General features: G+C 39.2%; 1 protein-coding gene across 2 annotated transcripts in view; it reads right to left on the bottom strand.

Annotated features, from left to right (window-relative positions):
* The window catches only part of LOC126293651 (F-box only protein 28), an 86,119-nt gene extending 66,703 nt beyond the window's left edge, over positions 1 to 19,416 (bottom strand). Inside the window, exons 1-2 of one of the 2 annotated variants that reach the window (XM_049986933.1) lie at positions 18,835 to 19,416; positions 18,453 to 18,729 (exon numbers count right to left, since the gene is read on the bottom strand). In XM_049986933.1, the coding sequence (XP_049842890.1) occupies positions 18,453 to 18,704 (252 nt within the window). In that variant the 5' untranslated portion in view covers positions 18,705 to 18,729; positions 18,835 to 19,416. The remainder of the gene's footprint in view (positions 1 to 18,452; positions 18,730 to 18,834) is intronic. The other variant, XM_049986932.1, reaches the window with a different exon arrangement.
* Positions 19,417 to 23,134: the final 3,718 nt, after the last annotated feature.

The raw sequence follows: 23,134 nt of genomic DNA, 5'->3' as shown, positions 1-23,134 counted from the left end.
GCAGATGACTAAAGCTGCCAAAGAGGCCTGCCGAACAACCACGACCATGAAGATGGAGGGGACTTCCTTTCAGATCTGGAAGGGCTGCTGTATGGTCCAGGAACTACTGATTAGATGTTTCACTTTACTACAAAACTTTAAACGTGATATATATATATTTTTTCAAATTTGTGGGAAAGAGAACTTGAGAATGACATGCACGATTCTGATAGAAATTTGATGCCAGCAATCTAAACCTAACTATCAGCGGACACAGCTGTTTTGCGATATCTTCAAAAGTTTGTTTTGGTACGTACCTTTGCCTCGAATTTGTAGATGAAGAAAATGACATATGGTTCAACACATCATCATCTTGTAACTAAATATTTTTCAGTTATCCTATATATTCCAATTTGAAACATACTGAAAATGTCTTAAGAAATTGTTTTGTTACAGGCATAATGAGACTATTTCAGGAATTGCCACCAACAACCAATGTTCCAATTGCAAGGGGTCTATCCACCTGGTGCAGCAGTTACAAAGAATGTCCGATGTGTACACAAAAATGATTTCTTAAGTGTAAGGAATAAAATTGTATCATCAGCTTTGTCAATACTTTTTATCTTAGTGGGGAGGGAGGGAATATGCCATCTATTTTCATATATTTGAAGATGGCTATGTAGCTGTGCTCTATTTTCAAAGTATCCATAATGTCATGTTTCAACCTGACCTACCTTGATACAGAGGGTGTTGACTGCTGTCCTAGTCAGCTAGTTCTCAGATACGTCACCCACTGAACACACCTGCTCACAAGTTGCCAACACACTGGCATACCACCCTTTGCCAGCGATTACAACTGATGTACTCTGACATGGAGTTAATCCTCCGGTGGGTGTGCCGCGGCACATGCACTGCAAATTTTTGTGAGTGTCCCTTGGTTGGTGCTAGTAATCTGCTTCCTCGGAAACTAGTACTTTATCTTCATTGTAGGTGGAGTTTGTGTAATGTTTGAACCAGATCTGGCCATTGTTCATTTGCAACACCATCATTAACTTCAGTTCAGCCTCTGTGGCGTGATTGCTGCTACACACCTGATCATGTAAGTATTTGTTAAGTTTCGTTTGGTTACGATTTGTTAAACATATTTTCAATGCTTATTCCTATTTGCAAAATGGCTGTTGTATCAGTATATTTAGAAAGTGATATTTTACAGGATCGTGGAGAGATCCTAGAAATACTTTTAGACTTTTTTGAAAAGAGTTGACATGTTATGAACCCAATGACGATTTTGGTATGGAAGAGGAAATTACTGAAGCTGACAACCACAACAGTGAATCTGAACAGTTGCAGGAGGGAGATGATAGTCAGGAGAAGACTGCATGTGATGTTACAGCATGTAACTACACATTTTATATTGAAAAAGACAATGAAATTATCTTGATTACTCAGCTGCTAAATGCAGGAAAAGTGAGTGGTAAAACATCACCAGAATTTTACTCTGACCAAAAGGGACTGCCAAGAACGTACTTCCACATTTAGATGCGTTTATCACTGAAAACATAAAAGGAGGTATCAGAATTACAGTTCACACCAACAGATGGTTTGGGAGCAAAAGTAATGATAGCAACTATTCAAGACTGTAAAGACATCACAGTACAAGAACTTCATGCTCTTTAATTGGCATAAAGAAAGGTAATCATACAAACTGCAGTGAACTGAGGGCATATAATGGCACTGGTATGACTATCTTAAAATCGCTTTTCAGTTACAAATGCTTATTTTCTTTTTACAGCACTTAGGTTCGACAATTACAGAAATAAGATTTGAATGAAAATCTACAAATAAACTGGCAACACTTTGTGAATGTCATCAAAAAACTTGTAAATAACGGTATTGCTCACTGTAATGTCAGAATTTGTTACAATTTATGAAATGCTGCAAATTTTTAGAAGTTTTGTTCAGTACATTCAAATAAGCCTGCTAATTATGATCTCAAAATATATGCCTTTATGTAAGCAGACTTTTATACCCTAAATATTGTACTGTACTGTGGCAAACAGTTGCCGGGCCTTACCTTAAACCAAATTATCCTGAAGACGTAGTCAAAACAAATAACTACCACTAACGGGACAAATAGGAATGTTACGATCGAACTACTACATCCGCTCTGATTTTGCTGGATAACAAGTTTGCCACCATTGGCACTTTGAAACTAAACTTGAGCCAGAGCTGTGATTCTCTTCTACAATGCACAATAAAAATGAAATAGATGTCGACAGGGGAAAGTATCAAAAAGTTCACACTAACAAAACCAATTGGTGGTTGGATGCTGTGGATCAGACGTGAAAAAAAAATTTTATATATATATATATATATATATATATATATATATATATATATATATATATATATATATATATATATATATATATATATATATATTAAAAATAAAGATTCCAAGACTTACCAAGCGGGAAAGCGCCGGCAGACAGGCACATGAACAAAACACACAAACACACACACAAAATTACCAGCTTTCGCAACCAATGGTTGCCTCTTCAGGAAAGAGGGAAGGAGAGGGAAAGACGAAAGGATGTGGGTTTTAAGGGAGAGGGCAAGGAGTCACTCCAATCCCGGGAGCGGAAAGACTTACCTTAGGGGGAAATGCTCGCGCACACATGCGCACATACACGTATCCATCCATACATATACAGACACTGCTTGTGTCTGTATATGTATGGATGGATGGATGTGTGTGTGTGTTTGTGTGTGTGTGTGTGTGTGTGTGGGCGCGCGCGTGCGAGTGTGTACCTGTCCTTTTTTCCCCCTAAGGTAAGTCTTTCCGCTCCCGGGATTGGAGTGACTCCTTGCCCTCTCCCTTAAAACCCACATCCTTTCGTCTTTCCCTCTCCTTCCCTCTTTCCTGAAGAGGCAACCATTGGTTGCGAAAGCTGGTAATTTTGTGTGTGTGTTTGTGTGTTTTGTTCATGTGCCTGTCTGCCGGCGCTTTCCCGCTTGGTAAGTCTTGGAATCTTTATTTTTAATATATTTTTCCCATGTGGAAGTTTCTTTCTGTTTTATTTACATCGTCATTATATATATATATATATATATATATATATATATATATATATATATATATATATATATATATGACAGCTGGAATAACCAAGAGATGGCTGCTCACATTATTCTACTGACATTTTTATACAGCAGGATTTAAGTCAAACCATCTTAAGCCATAACAACCCAGATAATAAAATTAGGCAATAACTATTTCTAGAAAACCTATTGTATAGTCCTAACAATGAGTGAACTAACAAACCTGAAAAATATGCAAATATTCCTTAACATGGAATTTGTCACATACCGTTATGTGTACAACACAGAAATGTCAGGATGAAGACACTGTGCAACAGTTAGACAAACAACGCCTGCAAGAAACACTCATCAGAACATTCCGTGTTTCTCCTGTGATGCTAATGAATAGCAGACGCAAATTTGGTCTGACTAAAGATTTATACCGAAATTATTTTAATAATATGACTGCTTCTTCACTTATTTTCATATCAAATAAATAATAAATGCTATGACAAGCTGTTTTATTTCAGTATTCACTTTCTGGTTTATCTAACAATAATGATGTACTGACGAAATTGTGGCATGAATGCTGCAGTGCGCCTGATCTCATCAACTCTGATGTGTACCAACTGGAGGGTTAAAGCAGCACAGAATCCAACATTAGTTTCACTCAATACCCAGCCAAGTTACAGCAGTCCTTGCTGTTGCCAGAGGGGGCAGCACTCTACTAAATTTTGAACCCTTTATTCCCCGTATCACCTACAAATTTAATCATCAACACTACTTAATATACTGTTGTTGCCTTCAGCTCAACGACTAGTTTGATGCAGCTCTCCATGTTACCCTACCCAGTACAAGCCTCTATCTCCAAATAACTACTGCAGCCTACATCCTTCTGAATCTGCTTACTGTATTTCTTTGTCTCCCTCTATATTTGCCTCATCACCCATCCCAATTTCCTTCCATTATTAAACTGGTGGTCCCTTGTCTCAGAATGTGGCCTATCCACTGAGCCCTTGTCCTAGTCAAGACGCATGACAAATTTCTTTTCTCCCCAATCCTATTCAGTACTTCATAAGTTACTTGATCTTCCTGTCTAACCTTTAGCATTCTTCCGCAGTACCACATTTCAAAAGCTGTTTCATCTCGTCTGGACTGTTAATCATCCACATTTCAGTTCCACGTGAGGCTACACTCAAAATATCTTTAGAAAAGACTGGCTGACTTGAATGTGTACTCAATTCCTCTTCTTCAGAAACCCTTTCCTTGCCATTGTCACTTTACATTTTATAATATACTCTGTATTTTGGACATAATCTGTATCACTTCAGACAGGTGTGGTTACCTTCATAGTCTCTGATGTGATTGAATTTAGCATTTGTTAGCATTCAGGAGTAAGTAAGAAATACATATTTTTTTTAGTTTTCTTAAAAAAAAACCTCCTGCCCTAAGATACAGGCCTCCGAAGACAACACTGCGAACACAATTCTGAAGATGCAAATTTCGAATTTTTTTTAAAAGTACTGTTCTCTCTTAACATTTCTAGATATTTTATTAGTTTCTTTATTTGAAAGCTAATTGATTTCTGATTATAATAGTATCCTCCGTTTGAAGATAACTGTCAAAGTTCTTTTACTGTCAGCTCTAATTTTTTTTCAAAAATGCCAATCCAGAAAAATTATATTTTTTTCCTGCTGATTAGTACCATGTAGTATCACACTCTCTGTAAAGCAGTGCTTCCACTTTCAAGTTGGACGGGTTTAATTTTACAAAATCTTTTTAACTTTCAAGGGTAATGTATGTCTTCAGTTGTTTCTTACTAATTTCTATGTTATAATGCTTATTTCTATTGTCTTTGTTGCAGTTATTTCTTTTCACTTGTCAGTTTCTTTGTCCTGGTTCTTCATGGCAGGTTTCTGTATTTTAATTTTTCAGTGCTAATTTGTTTACCGAAGAGGCTTCTAAGAAACCTGAGACCATCCAGTGAGTTCTGTGTTTTCACGAGGAACTTGCCAGTTGACAGTTGCAGTTTGTTTTGTGAAAAGGACTGTTTGAAATGTCTTCCGACTGGGGCCACAGGAGAGTGAAGTGTGCTGACTATTTGCACATCCATAAAAGAGAGATAAGGGACTTCGTTCAGGTTGGGAATTAGTGTTCTCATTTGAAGACTGTTTCAAAGTGAAGATGTTTCCCGTAACGGATTTGTGTTTTGAATGTTGACAGAACAACAATGATAGTATCTGAACAAGGTGAAGCTTTCCATGGTGCAGATGATGGAGATTTTGCATCAACAGAGGAAGAATTAAATGCCCTGAATGCAGTTATAAGTGATCACACAGGACGTGACTCAGCACATGCTTTACTAGCAATGCGCAAAATTCTTCAACTGCAAACAAGGGTACAGAAGATTACCATTATAGATCCTAGTCATTTTTAAAATCATTATCAGCTCTTTGAATTGAGCATGTCACTTGTACCAACTGACTGTTTCTACAGTGCTACTGGTCACGGGAAGGGGTCTTGTGATGGTGTAGGCGACCTGCTGAAGCACCATGCTACGAAACAATCTTTCTAGACCAAATACAGCTGCAGTTCAGAATGCTCAGGATTTTACAAAAGTCGTGAAATCTTACACATCCACAGCCCTCATTCTCTTGTCTGAAGAGGAAATCAAAGAATTCCGTGAGCAGAAAAAATAAGAATGGTTCACACAAACTACTCCAGTGAAAGGAATTCTGAAGAGACATTTTTGGACTCACAATAATGGGATAACTCATATTGCACACACTTTAAAGAGCAACAAAGAAATTTTGTTCGTTCGGTCAGTACCTCAGAAACAGTAGGATGATATTCAGACTCGCAACCTGAGAAGGCGATGTTTGTAGCGTGAATGTATGACTGACTGGTGGATTGCAGAGATTATAGATAGCAGTTATGAGTTAAACAAAACTGTAGTAAACATTATGTTACCACATGGACCAGCTGCTGGATGTAAGTTTAGGTTTCCTGCTGGATATAGGTATCCAGCTGAAGGACAGTGCTCATTTTCTGTTCACAATGTAAGTGCTCCAGTTCCCACTGATTCAACAGGAAGGCATCAATCTATATCAAAGGAAGATACTGAAGCAGTGGAGCATGTTTTTAGTTCATTTACTGGCCAATTTCCATACAAAACAGAGTGCACAGAAGTTGTATGAATTGAAACATTGAAGTCTTTGGACCTTTCACATACATTTTGGAACCATTTAAAATGCTTGGGGGGGGGGGGGGGGGGGGGGAGGTACCTCTTATTCATCTTTCAGAACTAAGATCATGTTAAATAAGAATAGTTTTTGATTTTTATGAGCTTGTTATGTGATAATGTGGTAATAAAACAGGTTTTATGTATGGCAAAAATTTCAGTTGTTTATAAAACCTGATCAACCTAATTGTGGAAGCTCCCTTTTCAGAGAATGTAGAACTACATGGTACTAATCAAAAAGAAAAAAATATGGATTGGCATTTTTGAAATAGTATTTTTTCCATAAATTATAAAGAAAGTTCAGAACTTGATAGTAAAAGAACTTTGAGTGATAAGTCCAAAGGAGGATTTCTTTGTAATCACAAAGCAATTATGTTTAAAATAAATAAACAAACAAAATATCTAGAACTGTTCCAGAGATACAGCATTTTAATTTTTTTTCCAAAATTCACATATTCAAAATGGTAAGCATGGTGTTATCTTTGGAGGTCTATATCTCTGAGCAGATTTGGATAAAACAAAAAACTACATGTTCCTTACTTAGTCCTTCATTTTAACATATGCTAAATTAAATATAATATCTGAGACTATGAAGATAAGATTTTTTCCTAGCCTGCCTGAATTGATATGGGCTATGCCTTTGGCCATCATCAGTTTTTTGCTGCCCAAATAGCAAAATTCAGCTACTACTTTTAACATCTTACTTCCTAATCCACTTTCCTTAGCATCATCTGATTTAATCTGACTACATTCCATTACCCTTGTATTACTTTTACTGATGTTCATCTTATATCCTCCTTTCAAGACACAGTGTACCCTTCTCAACTGCTCTTTCAAGTCCACTCCTGTCACTGACAGAATTACAGTGTACTCTAAAATTTTATTTCTTCTTCCTGAACTAATTTCTTATCCAAATTTATTGTGAAGAGTTAACTGTGCTTGTTTCTAAGAACACATGGAAAATGCCTCTGAAGAAATTCATCACATTTATTTCACAGTATTTCACTGTGTTAAGTAACATCATTACCAACAAAATTCTAGACTGCAGACTATGGGAAAGAAGGCCAACAAGCCCACACAGTCACAGTCATGAACTACAGTTAGCTAAATAATAGCCAACAAGAAAATTAATAAACTTTGGGAACATTACTATTATTACCCCTTGCAGCTCAGGAAACAGGAAAGTCAACAATTTTTGCCTGTTATCAACACTAGCACATCAAAATATGTGATGTGAATAGTTGTATGGATGCACGGTGTCTTATTTATGACATATTGGAAAGTACAGGCACCACACATGCACATACCTGATTCCCATCAATGGGAACTGAATCAAACTTCTTCAGGCCAGATGCACAATTATGTCTGGTCTCCTGCAGGAATCTCAAAGTATCAAACATGGAGGGAGAAGCCACGGATAGGGACTTTGGATAGGTGGTAGTAGGTGGGAATGTGGCTTGGTCATGAGGCATGCTATCATAGTCCACAGAGTTGCGATGAACACTGTGCCCGAGTGGCTAAGTGCTTAATGCAACTGCCTAGTAAGCAGGAAATCCAGAGTCTGAATCAACAGTCCGGTACATATTTTCATTTGTCCCCACTGATTCCATGAATGTTCCACTGCAGCCGACATCGATAGTGTCCTCCCTCTGCTTTCTTTTCTCCCCTGTCCAGTTTTTGTATATTTTGATTGCATTATCTTACAAGCTTACACCTTAGTATGCGACAATTTTCAGCTTCATATGTCTACATTTTGCCGAGACGACGAGGAGGATGAGATAAGTGTTTAATGTCCCATCAACAATGAGGTCATCAGAGAAGGAGCACAAGCTCTGATTAGGGAAGGATGAGGAAGGAAATTGGCCATACCCTTTCGAAGGAACCATACCGACATTTGCCTGAAACAATTTACGGAAATCATGGGAAACCTAAATCAGGATGGTTCAATATGGGTTTGAGTCATTGCCCTCCAGAATGCAAGTCCAGTGTGCTAACCACTGTGCCACCCCACTCGGTATTTGCCGAGAAGTAGGGGTCTTGTCAGACAGACAAAGTCAGAACAAATGACAATTTGTTTTGGCATGACAATTATGATTCAACAATTTTGAGGGTTTTCCTTCAGTCATGCTATGAATTTTTTTCTTAAAAAATTTCCTGATTATATGTAAACAGGGAGCACCCTACAGGCATTGAGTGAGCTTGCAGGTCTCATAATACGTGATAAATGACCGTATATTTTTGATTTCATTGGCATAGAAGCTTAATTTTTTACACCGAAAGGGACCTTAGACCATTGTATGTCACAAATTTCAGCTTTATACTTCTACCCAATCTGGGGGAAAGAAACGGAGGAACCTCTTAAAAGTAGGACAGGGAGAAGACACACAGACAATGAAGTGAGCCTGAAAGAGCTCAGTTTTTTACTGACTCAGGCAGGGACCCCTAAAATTCATCAGAATTTGTTACCTACATAGGCACACCCATCCTGAATTCAAGTGAAGCCATAGAACCTCACTTTGATCAAAATAATTTTCTGATGGACAGGTGGCAGCGGGGTGGAGCAGAATTGTCACCTTTCACAAAACATTCCATATGCTCAGGAAAACCTGTCACTCCTTGGAATCTAACCAGCAAGGCACTTACTGTGTCTGCAGAACAGACAAGAGCAAGCACACGAAACCCAAGAAACAGCTGTGATTGATGCATGGCCCTATCACTCTACTCTCAGAAACATCACAAATTTATCTCTAGCGAGGTATTTCCATTAGTTTACAAAGCCTTGATCACAAAATACTAGCATGAGTTATCTTAAGAAGCTCAATTTCGGTTCTGGAGAAATGTAGCAACACGTTTCTTAGAAAATAAGCTAAAATTAGCTAAAGATGATATCTATGATCATAGCTCCTACCCCTCATCTTATTAAATATGTACTTACAGCAAGCAGTAAAGGAAATCAAAGGGATATTTAGAAAATTTATAGAAGTGCACGAAGAATAAAATTGCAACTAATGTTTGCTAATGACAGCATAATTCTGGCAGATAAGGCAAATCAAATTGGAGATCAGATGAAGTGAATAGATAGTGGCTTGAGAAAGAGATTATAATCTGAACATCAACAGAAATTAAATGAAAGTAAGGCATTTAAGTATGAAATAGGCAATGCTGAAGGAATCCGAATATGAAATTAGAGAATGAAGGAAATAGGTAAGCTTTATTACTTGGACAGCAAAATATCTTATGTTGGCAGAAATAAAATTTATAAAAATAATGCTGACAACGGCAAGAAAAGCTATAGTCAAAAAGATAAATATACCAACATGAGATACAAATTTACGAGTTAATGAAAGTAATCAATTTTTGAAAATCTAATGTAACTCTATAGATAAAATTACCGAGCAAGACATGAAAGAACAAACATATAAAGTTATAGAAATTTGCTAGCTTTCTAAGCCAGTGACTCCTCTTCCTGGCAAAAGGTCATAGGGAAATGAAGAGGGGCTTCCAGATAAAGGACTGGTGAAGTTAAGATAACAGGAAAAGTCCAGGAAAATTATGCGTAACACCAGATCTGGGGAGACTTATCAAGACAGGATGAGAAGGAAAGACTGACTGTTGGAGCCTGCACTGGACAAGATTGGAAAACCCAAGAGCTTAAAGGTTGAAGGTAGGTTAATAAACAAGACATAATAATAACAAAACATAGTGCACAAGTTAATAAGAGTGGAAAGCAATGTGCACTGTAGTATGTGGTAGAGGTGGGGGAGGAAGGGAACAGGCAGATCAGAAAACAAATGATATAGAAAACTAACCAGGAGTGAAGAAAGAAATATTTACTGGGCAGAAATGCCAAGATCAAATTTATGTAAATGAAGGCCAGCAAGAGACGAGAACCAAGGACATGTAATGCCAGCCTCCACTGTGGAGTTCTGAGAATCTCTTGTCTGAGGGAAAAATCCAGAAGACACGTGTGGTGAAACAGGCACTGAGGTCACATCTGCCATGCTTCCGAGTATTCTCTGCAATTGTATATTGTGTGTTTTCGGTGTAAACCCTTTGTCTCTGATCATTCATGCTAACTGATAACTTGGTGGGAGTGTAAGAGGACAGACAGAGGGTGTACAGTGGCAACACACAATATCCTGTTGCAGAGTATGCTCTATAACATGAGTTGCAAACTCTGTGCCTGTTTCACCACACATGCCTTCCAAATACTTTTCGTCCCCCGACCTGGGATTCTGGGTGACTTTTCTGAACTCTCCCTATTTCCCACCCCTCACTTGTCCTTTACTTTCTGTTCAAATTTTACTGCCAGGAGGAAGAGCCACAGGCTCCAAAAACTTGCAGATTTCAATACCTTTATACATGTGTACTCCTGCTGCTGCTTGGCGAGCAGATTTTTTTTTATCTATTCAATTAAATTAAATTTAGTTGTCAGAAGGTTTCAAAGTAGTCTTCATGTAGCCTCACAGGGAATTTAAACTTAGATGATAAATATTACAGACAAGAAAACATAAGCTTTTAAAATGTGGAAGAATGGAGATGCAGAGATCTGGGGTGTCAAGTGACTTGTTGAGAGGTTGACAGGAACACCCTGAGGCATTCAGAAATAACTAATTTGTTAAAGGAGGCAAGTGTGGGTAAAACAGAACTATTAAGTAAGGTTTGATTTTGGTTAGCAGATTCAAGTTGATGCATGGTTCAGTAAACATTTAAAGGTGAGAGGCTTGTGCAGGACAGATTAGCATTGAGAGCGGCATCAAACTACAAATATCATGAAGTTTCTGAACCTTTGTTCCTTGATGTCACATGGCATCATATTTGGAGGAAGCTTAAGTTCAGGACTAGAGCGTAATACTGGACTTCCACCTGAAAGTCAAGGAGCACCACAGTTAGAAATAAATGGATAAACCACAAAAATCCTCCACATTGTGCCACACACAAAGAGACCCGGCCTACAGACAGATTGGTGAGACTAGATCTGACAGGCAGGGCTTGCACATTAATGGGAAACGATGGGCTTCAGATTTGCAGGCCCAGTCCATTAGAGATACCTGCAGAAATCGCCTGGAGTTTTGGCCTGTTGTGCAAGTTCACTCTTGTGGCCAGCTATTCACGGATTACAGACACCACGTTGATGAAATGAGACAGCAGTGATCAATGTAACAGGTAACTTGTACAAATGCTCTGAGAAACAGTACTAGCAAGGATAGGTAGGAACTCACTGTAAAGATAATTGCCAAGCCACAGACACGCAAGCAGAGAAAACAATCACACTCTCACAACTAAATTTTCGGTCATAGCCTTTGCCAGAAAACGAGAGCACAAACACACTGATACAATCACTCAGACAACTTGTGCGTACACGGTCGCTGTCTCCTGCTGCTGCGTCAACAATATCTGAGAATCAGATTGAAACAAATCATTCCTCAAGCCTCCCTGCCTCTCAATAGCAACTGCTAGCCTAGTGGCACAAAGTGATGGCAGTGTACTGACTGCAGTGGCAGGAAGGGGAGAAACAGTATGAATGAGGGAGTAGGGAAGCAGCGTGCAGCCAGCGATGATGCACGCTATCTTAGTAAACAAACCATTTCATCTACGGAGACAAAAATGAGATTTTTCCAATGTCTTTTTCAAATTGACATCTGCTTGTCCTGTTTCAAATTCCATATTATACCTCTATTTCCAGAACTAATGGCAACCCTAAGATGCTGACTGGAATTTTGCTTCCTTTTGAGTAATGTATGTATGAGGGCATCCTGAAAAGTAATGGCTCGAAACTTATGTGAAAACTCAAATCTTTTTAATGTAGTTAGTAAGATAAGGAAGAGAAGTTTGGAGCGCCGGGAAGTGAGTTAGGTCGGTTCATTCGGGTGAGAGGACCGAACAGCGAGGACATTCGCCCCATAAAAGTAGGGAAGGATGGGAAAGGAAGTCAACTGGGTCCTTTCACAGGAAACATCCTGACATTTATCTGAATCAATTTAGGGAAATAACAGAAAACCTAAACAACTTAGGTAAATCACAGAAAACCCAAATAATTTAGAGAAACCCCGGAAACCCTAAATCAGGATGATTGGACCTGGGCCTATACCGCCACCCTCTGAATGCGAGTCCAATATGCTAACCACTGCATCACCTCACTCGGTCAAAGCTTTTTAAATGAAACAGTAACATTCTACATCTTTACTTTGCATGTCTACTTATTTATTTCTCAACATAATCACCCTGATGATGAGCACATTTCTCCCAATGAGAGACCAGTTTGTTGGTACCGTCACCATACAAAACTTGACTGTTAACAGAGCCACAATCTCACCTCTGCTTGCACCACTTCATCGGTATCAATACAAAATTATCAAAGGTTTTCTTCAAATTTTGGAAACGAATGAAAATCAGACGATGCCAACTCAGGGGGGTATGGAGAATGGTCAATGACAGTGAACAACCAAGTCATCTGATTCTTGCAGATGTCACAGCACTCTTGTGGCCTGGCAGTCATGCTGAAGGAGTGTGCGCTCCATGTGTGGACAACCTCTTATGCCTTGAGAAACTATAACACGCCATTTCTCACATACTGAGACAGCACCACGTTACATGCTGCACTTAGAAGCTCTACAGCGTTGAAGGGTTGCAACTCATTTCAGCAATGTGCTAAGTTGACTGAGCAATATCTCAACAGGTATTGAGAACAGGACAAAAATATGGAGACATTACTTAGTAACGGGTTTGATCTGCAGCACAACATGGCACCCTCACATGAACACTATAGCATCTATGCTATCATAGATCAGTGGAGAAATAGAAATTCCAGTGAGAATTTCAATTAAGACATTTCTTGAATTCTACTCTCAACCAACCTGGCCTTTGTCCTGAACTTAGACCTTGGGCTACACTACAGATCAGTGTCAATCATAAAAATGCTTATAATGACAGACCAGTCACAGCCGAATGTAAGAAAAATGGTTCAAATGGCTCTGAGGACTATGGGACTGAACATCTGTGGTTATCAGTCCCCTAGAACTTAGAACTACTTAAACCTAAACATCACACACATCCATGCCCTGAGGCAGGATTCGAACCTGCGACCGTAGCAGTCGTGCAGTTCTGGACTGAGCGCCTAGAACCACTAGACCACTGTCTTCCTTCACAAATGGAAAGTATTTGACATTCTATCAAAGTGAGAACGAAAAACAAAGACAAAGTAGCCTCCCAAATTTGTGATTGTCTTGAAGAAATAGACTTTAGCATCATACTGATCATGGAGTCATTAGAAACAGAGCACCAGATTCTACTGAACTATGACAAGAAAAACGCTGAAAATCTGAATCGCAAAGACTTGAGAGGGATTTGGAAGATTCTGCTTGTAAATGCAAGCCTATTTGAATAAAAAATGGTCCATTTCAGTCATAATACAGTCAGCATCACTAACATTGTTGACTAATTATGGCATTGCATACAGAAAAGAAAGACTGCAAGGAAATTAAGTAGATGAACACTTGGCAGCATTTACACTGTGTAGTGAATGACATTCCCTTCAACTGTGGATAGGTCTAAGGTAATGTCCCCTAGCAGAAAGATGTACAACAGTACCAGATCCGAAAATTTGTGTTAAACTTCAGAGCATCTAATAGTTTTAAATATTTAGAGGTAGTACTACAAAGTGATACTAGAAGAAAAAGAAATTGAGGTCTGCAAATAGTTTGCCTGACAAATTGAAAAAGGAGCTCATTGCCACAATGCTGCCAGCTGGTATAGCCATCATGAAAGAGGAACTGTTATACTGAGGGAACATAAATGGGGATTTTTAGAAGGTAGACAATAGTCTACCAAAACACTGTTGGTAATGTAGTAACCCACAGTACCAGGTAGTTTTCAAATCTGCACCACCCATCATACATTTCACACAGAGATTATGAGAGAAATTAGGGTGTGTACATAGGCATACAACAGCAGCTTTTCCTCCATTACATATGCAAATGGAACAGGACAGGGGCCATCCAACATACATAATAAGATCCCTCCACTAGACACTACATTCGTGTGGGGAATATTTATTCAGGTAGTCATTTGACACTGTACAGTATGCCTTTGATTAAAGTTAACTCTAGTCCTAAGTTACCCTACCTAACAACTCTCCAGATTAAATAACAAACTGATTGTTGACACATTTAGCGAAGTTGTCACTGAAGGATACTAACTCTGCACTGAGTCAACAAAGGATCCTCTGAAACATTGTTTTAACAAATTGAATCATATCAAGCCTCTCAGTAATGTGCAAAAGTAAAACTACTAAGAACTATTAAAAATAATACCACAAACAGGGAAAGTAAATTTCAGTATGATTTTTTTTTAACATAACAGTTCACTGAAGTAATGTAGTAATGGTAAGTCTAAGTGCAAGGAAAATAATTTAGAAGGTACATGTACTGAGTCAGTGAGAGCAAAATAAACAAGATTGAGAAACTTGCTATGTTTCAGATGAATGCTTTTTCAGTAAACATTATACAGTGGGGCCTCTAATTTTTTGCAATTTATTTATGATATATGTACATCAGTATATTCAGGCTTTCCCGTTACTTAAAGTACATTTCCTGACTTCAGCTTGCAATTTTGGTTTTTATGTTTAAAAGAGTTAGATGTGGCAAACTGTGCTTGAATATGCTGTAGATGTAAACATTAGGCTCCACTACAGGTTCGCAGGAGAGCTTCTGTCAAGTTTGGAACGTAGGAGACGAGATACTGGCAGAAGTAAAGCTGTTGAGTACCGGGCGAGAGTCGTGCTTCGGTAGCTCAGATGGTAGAGCACTTTCCCGCGAAAGGCAAAGGTCCCGAGTTCGAGTCTCGGTCGGGCACACAGTTTTAATCTGCCAAGAAGTTTCATATCAGCGCACACTCCGCTGCAGAGTGAAAATCTCATTCTGGGAACAGTTCAATCTGGTAACAAGAGCCAAGTTTAGCTTTCACATCTGTTGGCTTTGTCAACTCTCAAATTATCACCTTTCAACCTAACTTAGACCTTGGATTACACTAAAGATCAGTCTGTCACTCCAATGAAGACCCCCCCCCCCCCCCCCCTCCCTTGTGTGTGTGTCAGCCATACTCTGGAAACCACCATGAAGATTAAGTGCATGGCAGATGGTGAGCCCTATCGTACTGATCATCAGGGTTTCTTCCCATTCCACTTACATATGGAGTGCTAGAAGAATGACTGAATTATTTTAATCTTCTCCTCACAACCTATGAGTGAGATGTAGATGGTTGCATATATTCACAGAATAATCATTTAAAGCTGGTTCCTGAAACTTTGTTAACAGATGTACACTGAAAAGTTTCTGTCTATCTATAAGAATCTTTCAGTTTAGTTCCTTCAGTATCTCTAACTCATTTCCAGCTGTGACCATCCATGCTACCCTTCTCTATATTTCCTCAATATCTGCTGATTAGTCCTACTTGGTATGGGTCCCACGCATTTGAGCAATATCCTAAAATGTGTCAAGTGATTTGTAAGCAATATCCTTTGCAGCATTCTATCAACAAAATGGCATCTACCTCCTGCTTTAACCATGACCAAGCCCATGAGATTGTTCAATTTCACACCTCTGTAAGATGTTACACACACATTCATATGAGTGGACCTCTTCCAATTGTGACTCATGGATATTATAGTAAGATTACTACTTTCTTTTACATTTCATCAAGCACAGAGTTTTACATTCATGAACTTTTAAAGCAAATTTGCAATCTCCACGCCACTTTGAAATCTTATCGAGACCTGACAATATTTATGCAACTTCTTTCAGATAGTGCTTGACTACATGTAACTGCATCATCTGCAAAAAGCCTGAGGTAATTATTAATATTGTCTGCAAGGTCATTAATACATTAACACGAACAGCAAGTATCCCAACACACTTCCCTGGGGCACACCTGACAATACACCTACATCTGATGATGACTCTCCAAGCTAACATGCTGCATCCTACCTACCAAAAAGTCCTCAATCCAGTCACAAATTTCACTTGATACCCCATATGATCGTACTTTGGACAATAAAGGTATGTGTGGTACTGAGTCAAATGCTTTACGTAAATCAAGAAATACTGCATCTACCTGACTGCCCAAGCTTTCAGTATGCCACGTGAGAAAATTGCAAGTTGGGTTTAGAATGAACGATGTTTTTGGAACCTATACTGGTTAGCACGGAGGAGGTCATTCTGTTCTAGGTACATAATCATGCCTGATCTAATAAAATGTTCCAAGATTCTACAACTAATCAGTGTCAAGGATATCCTATGGTAATTTTGTCAATCACTTCTACTACCGTTCTTGTGGATGGGTGTTATCTGTAAGTTTTTGCAACTACTGGACAGCGTTTACTGTTCAAGGGATCTATGCCAGATTATAGTTACAAGAGGGGTAAACTCAGCTACACATTCAATATAGAATCTGAAAGGGATTCCATCAGGTCCTGGAGCTTTGTTCAATTTTAATAATCTTAGCTGTTACTCAACACCACTGACACTAATACTTATTTCATTCATCTTGTCAGTGATATTAGGAATAAATTGGGGCTATTCACCTGGATTTTACTTCTTGAAGGTACATTTGAAAATTGTATTATGCATTTCAGCTTTTGCTTTGCTAACCTTTATTTCAGTTCTCGTCTCATTTGATTGGGACTGAACATCAATTTTAGTGCCACTAACAACCTTTACATATGTCCACAATTTCTTTGTGTTTGGTGAAAGATTATTTGACAATATTCTACTATAGTAGTTACTGAATGCTTCTCATATTCTTCTCTTGACAGCCAAATGCGCTTCATTCAGCATCTCCCTACATGTATAGACCTACAGTTTGTTTTATATCTATTATGCAGTAATCTGTTTCTTTAGAAGGTTATTCAAAGTGATTGTGCACCACTGGGGGATCCCTCCCATTACGAACTGTTGTACTGGGAACATATCTAGCCAATGTACAGATTACTTTTTTAAACCTGAGCCATAGTTCCTCTGCACGCTCCTGTCCTGTGGCAAGAGCGTCAGGCTCCCCATTGAGATACCACCACTGATTTTTTTTTTATCAGGTTTACTGAACATATGTATCTTTCTGCTCATTTTATTTGTGCTTTGTATTCTGTTGCCACAACCACATCATGGTCAATGATACCAGTTTTGATGTGGACAACCTTAAAGAGGTCACGTCTATCTGTGTAGGGTTCGAAACTGTGTGTTCTACATAGTTTTCTGAGAATATATTTATTAATGTTTCACAGTACATGCCATCTTATGTCTATAATGCACATCTTTGATCTTTAGAAAACACACGTCCTTTGCACGATATCACATCTAGTATTCAGTGGTTTGTTGCCTTTACTATTTAAATTTTAGGGCTTGACAAAGCAACTCAGTTTAAGACTCTTGAGTGTGCAGCACAGATTTGAACTAAATATGGCAGCCATCTTGGTATTTAAACAAGATACTTATCAAACCACTTTTGTTGCTATTCAGCAGCAGCTTGGAGGGGCTAAAAAACTGAAAGCAAATTTCAACACCACCAGTGGACAAATAGCTACTTCTTCTAGAGCACAACCTGCTGTGGTTAAAACTGAAATTAATTTACTGTACAAATAAAATACCAGAAAGGTGAACAACTATTTGTTAACTAAGAAAATGCTGGAGGCAGTGGCAAATATTAGGAATGTTTCTCCATAGAATAGAGACAAACACACAATTGCAGATTCATGGAAGAAAATAAACCTCAATGACAAGATGGGCTTAGATTAAAATTTATTTTCGGCTGTCCACTGAATCTGAATTTTAAAAACCTTTCTGTGCCATACCACATTACCTTCTCTACACTAAGGTCATATATGACGCACAAAATGGAGGAGGCTAGATAAAAATTCGAAATTCAGGCCTACTTCCTCCGCAACTAATCTACGCGAGAAGAGAAAATCGCAAAAGACGAACATACAACATATTTGACTTCTTACCATTTAGTAATATTTGGAAACATTACACACGATCTAAAACTTAACACTATAGTCAAACAATGCATGTAGAAAAAAACCCTACAGCAAACTTTTCACGATAGGCACGAAATTTATTGATTATAGACCCGTAGAATGCACAAAAAAATCTGAACTTACCGGACGAAGATGTGCTACATTTTTAAAACTCAGGTACGAAAAGATTTTCTCCAGAATCTCGGCAGGAAAGTCTAACAAAGTAGGTGGTGGTTTTGGTTCGGCTGGCTTCACAATTACCACGCTTGTACTGGGTTCACAAATTGACGTTTGTACCAAGCTAGTGCGAGCTGATTTGGACGGTCCTGGTTCGGGCCCCGCTGTAGGGCTTTCACCTCCACCGCCAAAATTTCCGGAGAGTCTAGTTGATACCATGATTCTTCTTGTTTCCGCCGCTCTCCTTAAAAATGTGATTCAATGCTCAATATTATAGTATTACTTAAAGAAAAACATTCGCTACACACAAAGCACCACACAGATTACAGCGGAATAACTTCAATCGTACCTTAATAATATCTCCTTTACTCGTTTTAACGAGTAATTTCAGCTTCCGTTTACGCGCATGTTCGATATGAACTACCTCGCAGCAGTCAGAACGTAGAAATTTTAAATCATAGCATAAGCTACGCCACGGAAGTGAAGTCTTGATAGATCAAAAAATGGTTGATCATACCCTCAAACAGCCAACAACTCACTACATCTGCAACCTTAATTCATGGAAATTCTCGGCCTGTTCCGCGACTTTTATACGTTCTACGTTAATTTGATCGTTTCTGAATATACAGAAGCAGCTCTCGCACGACTCAACAAAGACACAAAGCTACAATTAATTATAAAAATTGGCCCTGTCTGAAACTACTCCGTTGGACCCAGTGCCAAAGATCTTACGTGAAGCTGTATAGCTATCTAGCTGAGCGCAACACCACCTAATAATAATAACTGTGATCCGTATGTAGCCGCGCACAGTGGCAAGTTCGCCAACCTTTAATGTATTTGCAAATTAATGTTCTGCTGGTTATTCGAAAATGGCATATTGTCTTGCGTACCACAAAACACAGTTATTCATTATGAGTATGACTACACATACAATTCCAACTACTCGAAATGTCTTAAAGTTCCATTCTAGAGCCAGAGATAATGAAACATCTGTTATGGACTTGTCTATTTTGACAATTACGACGCAAATAATACCATTACAATATTTGGAGGTGGTAAGACAGAAATGCTGAATCAAGATAGCGGAAATGTGCTCTGCTAAGAGCTGCGAGAAGCATTAAACCTACACCTGGATTGATACGAGTTCAAAGATTAGAAGTACGAGGTTGCTAAATTTCGTACTTAAATTTACTGCTTCCTTTACACATTATGATACAACTGTACCTGCACGTCACGCACCACTGTGTTCTGTTACTGTCGATCAAGGCAGTTACATCTAAATCTGAGACTGCAGCAATACATTATTTCATCCAGTTAATCTTTTTCGATATTTAGTTCTCTCACCCCTATACAATGAGAGGACTTGTGATGTAAATTTCCCATTTTATTTCTAATTATTCAAGCTTATTTACTTTGGCCTAATACATCAGTTGTGTTTTTTCTTTAGTTCAATTTAATTTCTTCGGCTACTAACCAAGGATCTCCAAACTGTATTCCATTTGGTTAATAACGAGGACACATTCGAAATGAAATGCAGTATTCACTCGGTTAACGCACTACGTGTAAGTAATGTAGATCTCTAAAACCAGTTTCTAGTGACTGCACAGAAATTTGTGTAGCCTACTATTCAATCGGGTGATGCTGAGAGAATTAGATTAGAAAATGACACACTTAAAGTAGTAAAGGAGTTTTGGTATTTGGGGAGCAAAATAACTGACGATGGTCGAAGTAGAGAGGACAAAAAATGTAGACTGGCAACGGCAAGGAAAGCGTTTCTGAAGAAGAGAAATTTGTTAACATCGAGTATAGATTTAAGTGTCAGTAAGTCGTTTCTGAAAGTATTTGTATGGAGTGTAGCCATGTATGGAAGTGAAACATGGACGATAAATAGTTTGGACAAGAAGAGAATAGGCGTTTTCAAAATGTTGTGCTACAGAAGAATGCCCAAGATTAGATGGGTAGATCACATAACTAATGAGGAGGTATTGAATAGAATTGGGGAGAAAAGGAGTTTGTGGCACAACTTGACTAGAAGAAGGGATCGGTTGGTAGGACATGTTCTGAGGCATCAAGGGATCACCAATTTAGTATTGGAGGGCAGTGTGGAGGGTAAAAATCGTAGAGGGAGACCAAGAGATGAATACACTAAGCAGATTCAGAAGGATGTAGGTTGCAGTAAGTACTGGGAGATGAAGAAGCTTCCACAGGATAGAGTAGCATGGAGAGCTGCATCAAACCAGTCTATGGACTGAAGACCACAACAACAACAACAACAACACTATTCCATATGTTCCATTTTCTGTAAGCTACCAGAATAACTGAAAAATAGTGATTTCGAGTCAAAAGGCATAAGGCTCCCATTTGGTGTGCTGATTCTTCCATTCTCGACATGAATGTTACCAGCAGTCAAGAACTTTTCACTGTATTGGGTTAGGTAGTTATCTGTATGTACTATTTGTATGTATCTATAACCTTTATATTGCCACTCTGTGAATTATATGTTCAGCAGCTTGTTCCATAGCTGAATAGCTTAGACTCAAATGACGTAATGAAACCCAAGAGAAAATTAAAGAAAAGAGATATACACACATATCAAAAAAAGTTTTGCATCAACCCAGTTTCCAGAACTGCTGATGATAGACGTTGACTGTGGATATTGTATCGCAGACACCGTCCTTTTGACTGTTCAGAGATGTCACTAAACCCACCCTAAGATGTAAACAATCATGCATGAGCAGCGCCTGTTAGATGGACGGGGTCCGACAGCCAATCAGTTCCAGTCATTCCACTTGGAAGGAGGTACACGGTCAATATCACGGTTAGACTGCGTCCGCATTGTTACTTTGGGCCAGGAAGCGCTCTCAACAAGAGAAGTGTCAAGTGTCCAGGCGTCTCGGAGTGTACCAAAGCAATGTTGTTCGGACATGGAGGAGATACAGAGAGACAGGAGCTGTCAATGACTTGCCTCGCTCAGGCCGCCCAAGGGACACTACTGAAGTGGATGTCCGTTACCTACGGATTATGGCTCGCAGGAACCCTGACAGCACCCCACCATGTTGAATAATGCTTTTCGTACAGCCACAGGATGTCGTGTTACGACTCAAACTGTGTACAATAGGCTGCATGATGCGCAACTTCACTCCCGACGTCTTTGGTGAGGTCTATCATTGCAATCACGACAACATGTAGTGCAGTACAGATGGGTCCTATAACTTGCCGAATGGACCGCTCAGGACTGGCATCACGTTCTCTTCACCGATGAGTGTCGCACATGCCTTCAATTAGACAATCGTTGGAGACGTGTTTGGAGGAAATTCCATCAGGCTGAGCGCCTTAGACACACTGTCCAATGAGTGCTGCAAGGTGGAGGTTCCCTGCTGTTTTGGGGTGGCACTATGTGCGGCCGACGTACGCCGCTGGTGGTTATGGAAGGCGCCGTAACAGCTGTACAATACGTGAATGACATCCTCCGACTGATAGTGCAACCATATTGGCAGCATATGGGCGAGGCATTGACCTTCATGGACGACAATTCGCGCCCCCATCATGTACATCTTGTGAATGACTTCCGTCAGGATAACGGCATCGCTCGGCCAGAGTGGCCAGTAGCATGTTCTCCAGACGTGAACCCTATCGGACATGCCTGGGGTAGAGTGAAAATGGCTGTTTATGGACGTTGTGACCCGCCAACCACTCTGAGGAATCTACGCCGAATCGCCGTTGAGGAGTGTGACAATCTGAACCAACAGTGCCTTGATGAACTTGTGGACAGGCATGCATCATTGCAAGAGGAAATTCTACTGGGTATTAGAGGTACCAGTGAGTACAGCAGTCTGGACCACCCTCTCTGAAGATCTCACTGTATGGTGGTACAACATGCATTCTGTGGCTTTCATGAGAAATAAAAAGGGCGGAAATGATGTTTATGTTGATCTCTATTAAAATTTTCTGTACGGGTTCCAGAACTTTCGGAAACAAGGTATGCAAAACTTTTTTTGGTATGTGTACTTTATTGTAACTCTATTGGATACACTTAGTTCAGAGAAATCTGGAACGTCACATCATAACAAAACAGGTTGTTTTTGTAGCCTCCAATTAAAAGACTGGTTTGATGTGGGTCTCGACACTGGTCTATCCTATCACCTACATCTGCATCTACATATATACTCCACAATGCATTGAGAAGCACATGGCACAGGGTACATAACAAGTACCAGTTATTAGATTTTCTTCCCATTCTGTTGAGCTATGGATTCCTTCTCTGCATGCTGTAGTTATTTTAATCTTGTTCTCATGATCCCTATGTGAGTGATATGTAGGGGCTTGCAGTACGCTCATAGAATCATCACTTTGAACCCATTCTTGTAACTTTGTTGGTAGACTTTCTCAGGATAGTTTACGTCAATCTACAAGAGTCTGGCAGTTCAGTTTCTTCAACATAGTACTAACACTCTTCAGCATGTCAGGCACACCTTTAACTGTTTGTACTGTCTTTATTTGTACCTTACATGTTCAATACCCCCTGTTAATCCAATCTGGTATGGGTCGCACACACTTGGGCAATATTCTAGAATGGGACACACAAGTGATCTCTAAGCAGTCTCCTTTATAGACTGATTACACTTCCCAGTATTCTACCAATAAGAAGA

The sequence above is a fragment of the Schistocerca gregaria genome, chromosome 10 (assembly GCF_023897955.1).
Source record: "Schistocerca gregaria isolate iqSchGreg1 chromosome 10, iqSchGreg1.2, whole genome shotgun sequence".
Classification (NCBI taxonomy): Eukaryota; Metazoa; Arthropoda; class Insecta; order Orthoptera; family Acrididae; genus Schistocerca; species Schistocerca gregaria.
This window is presented reverse-complemented; position numbering and strand designations above follow the sequence as displayed.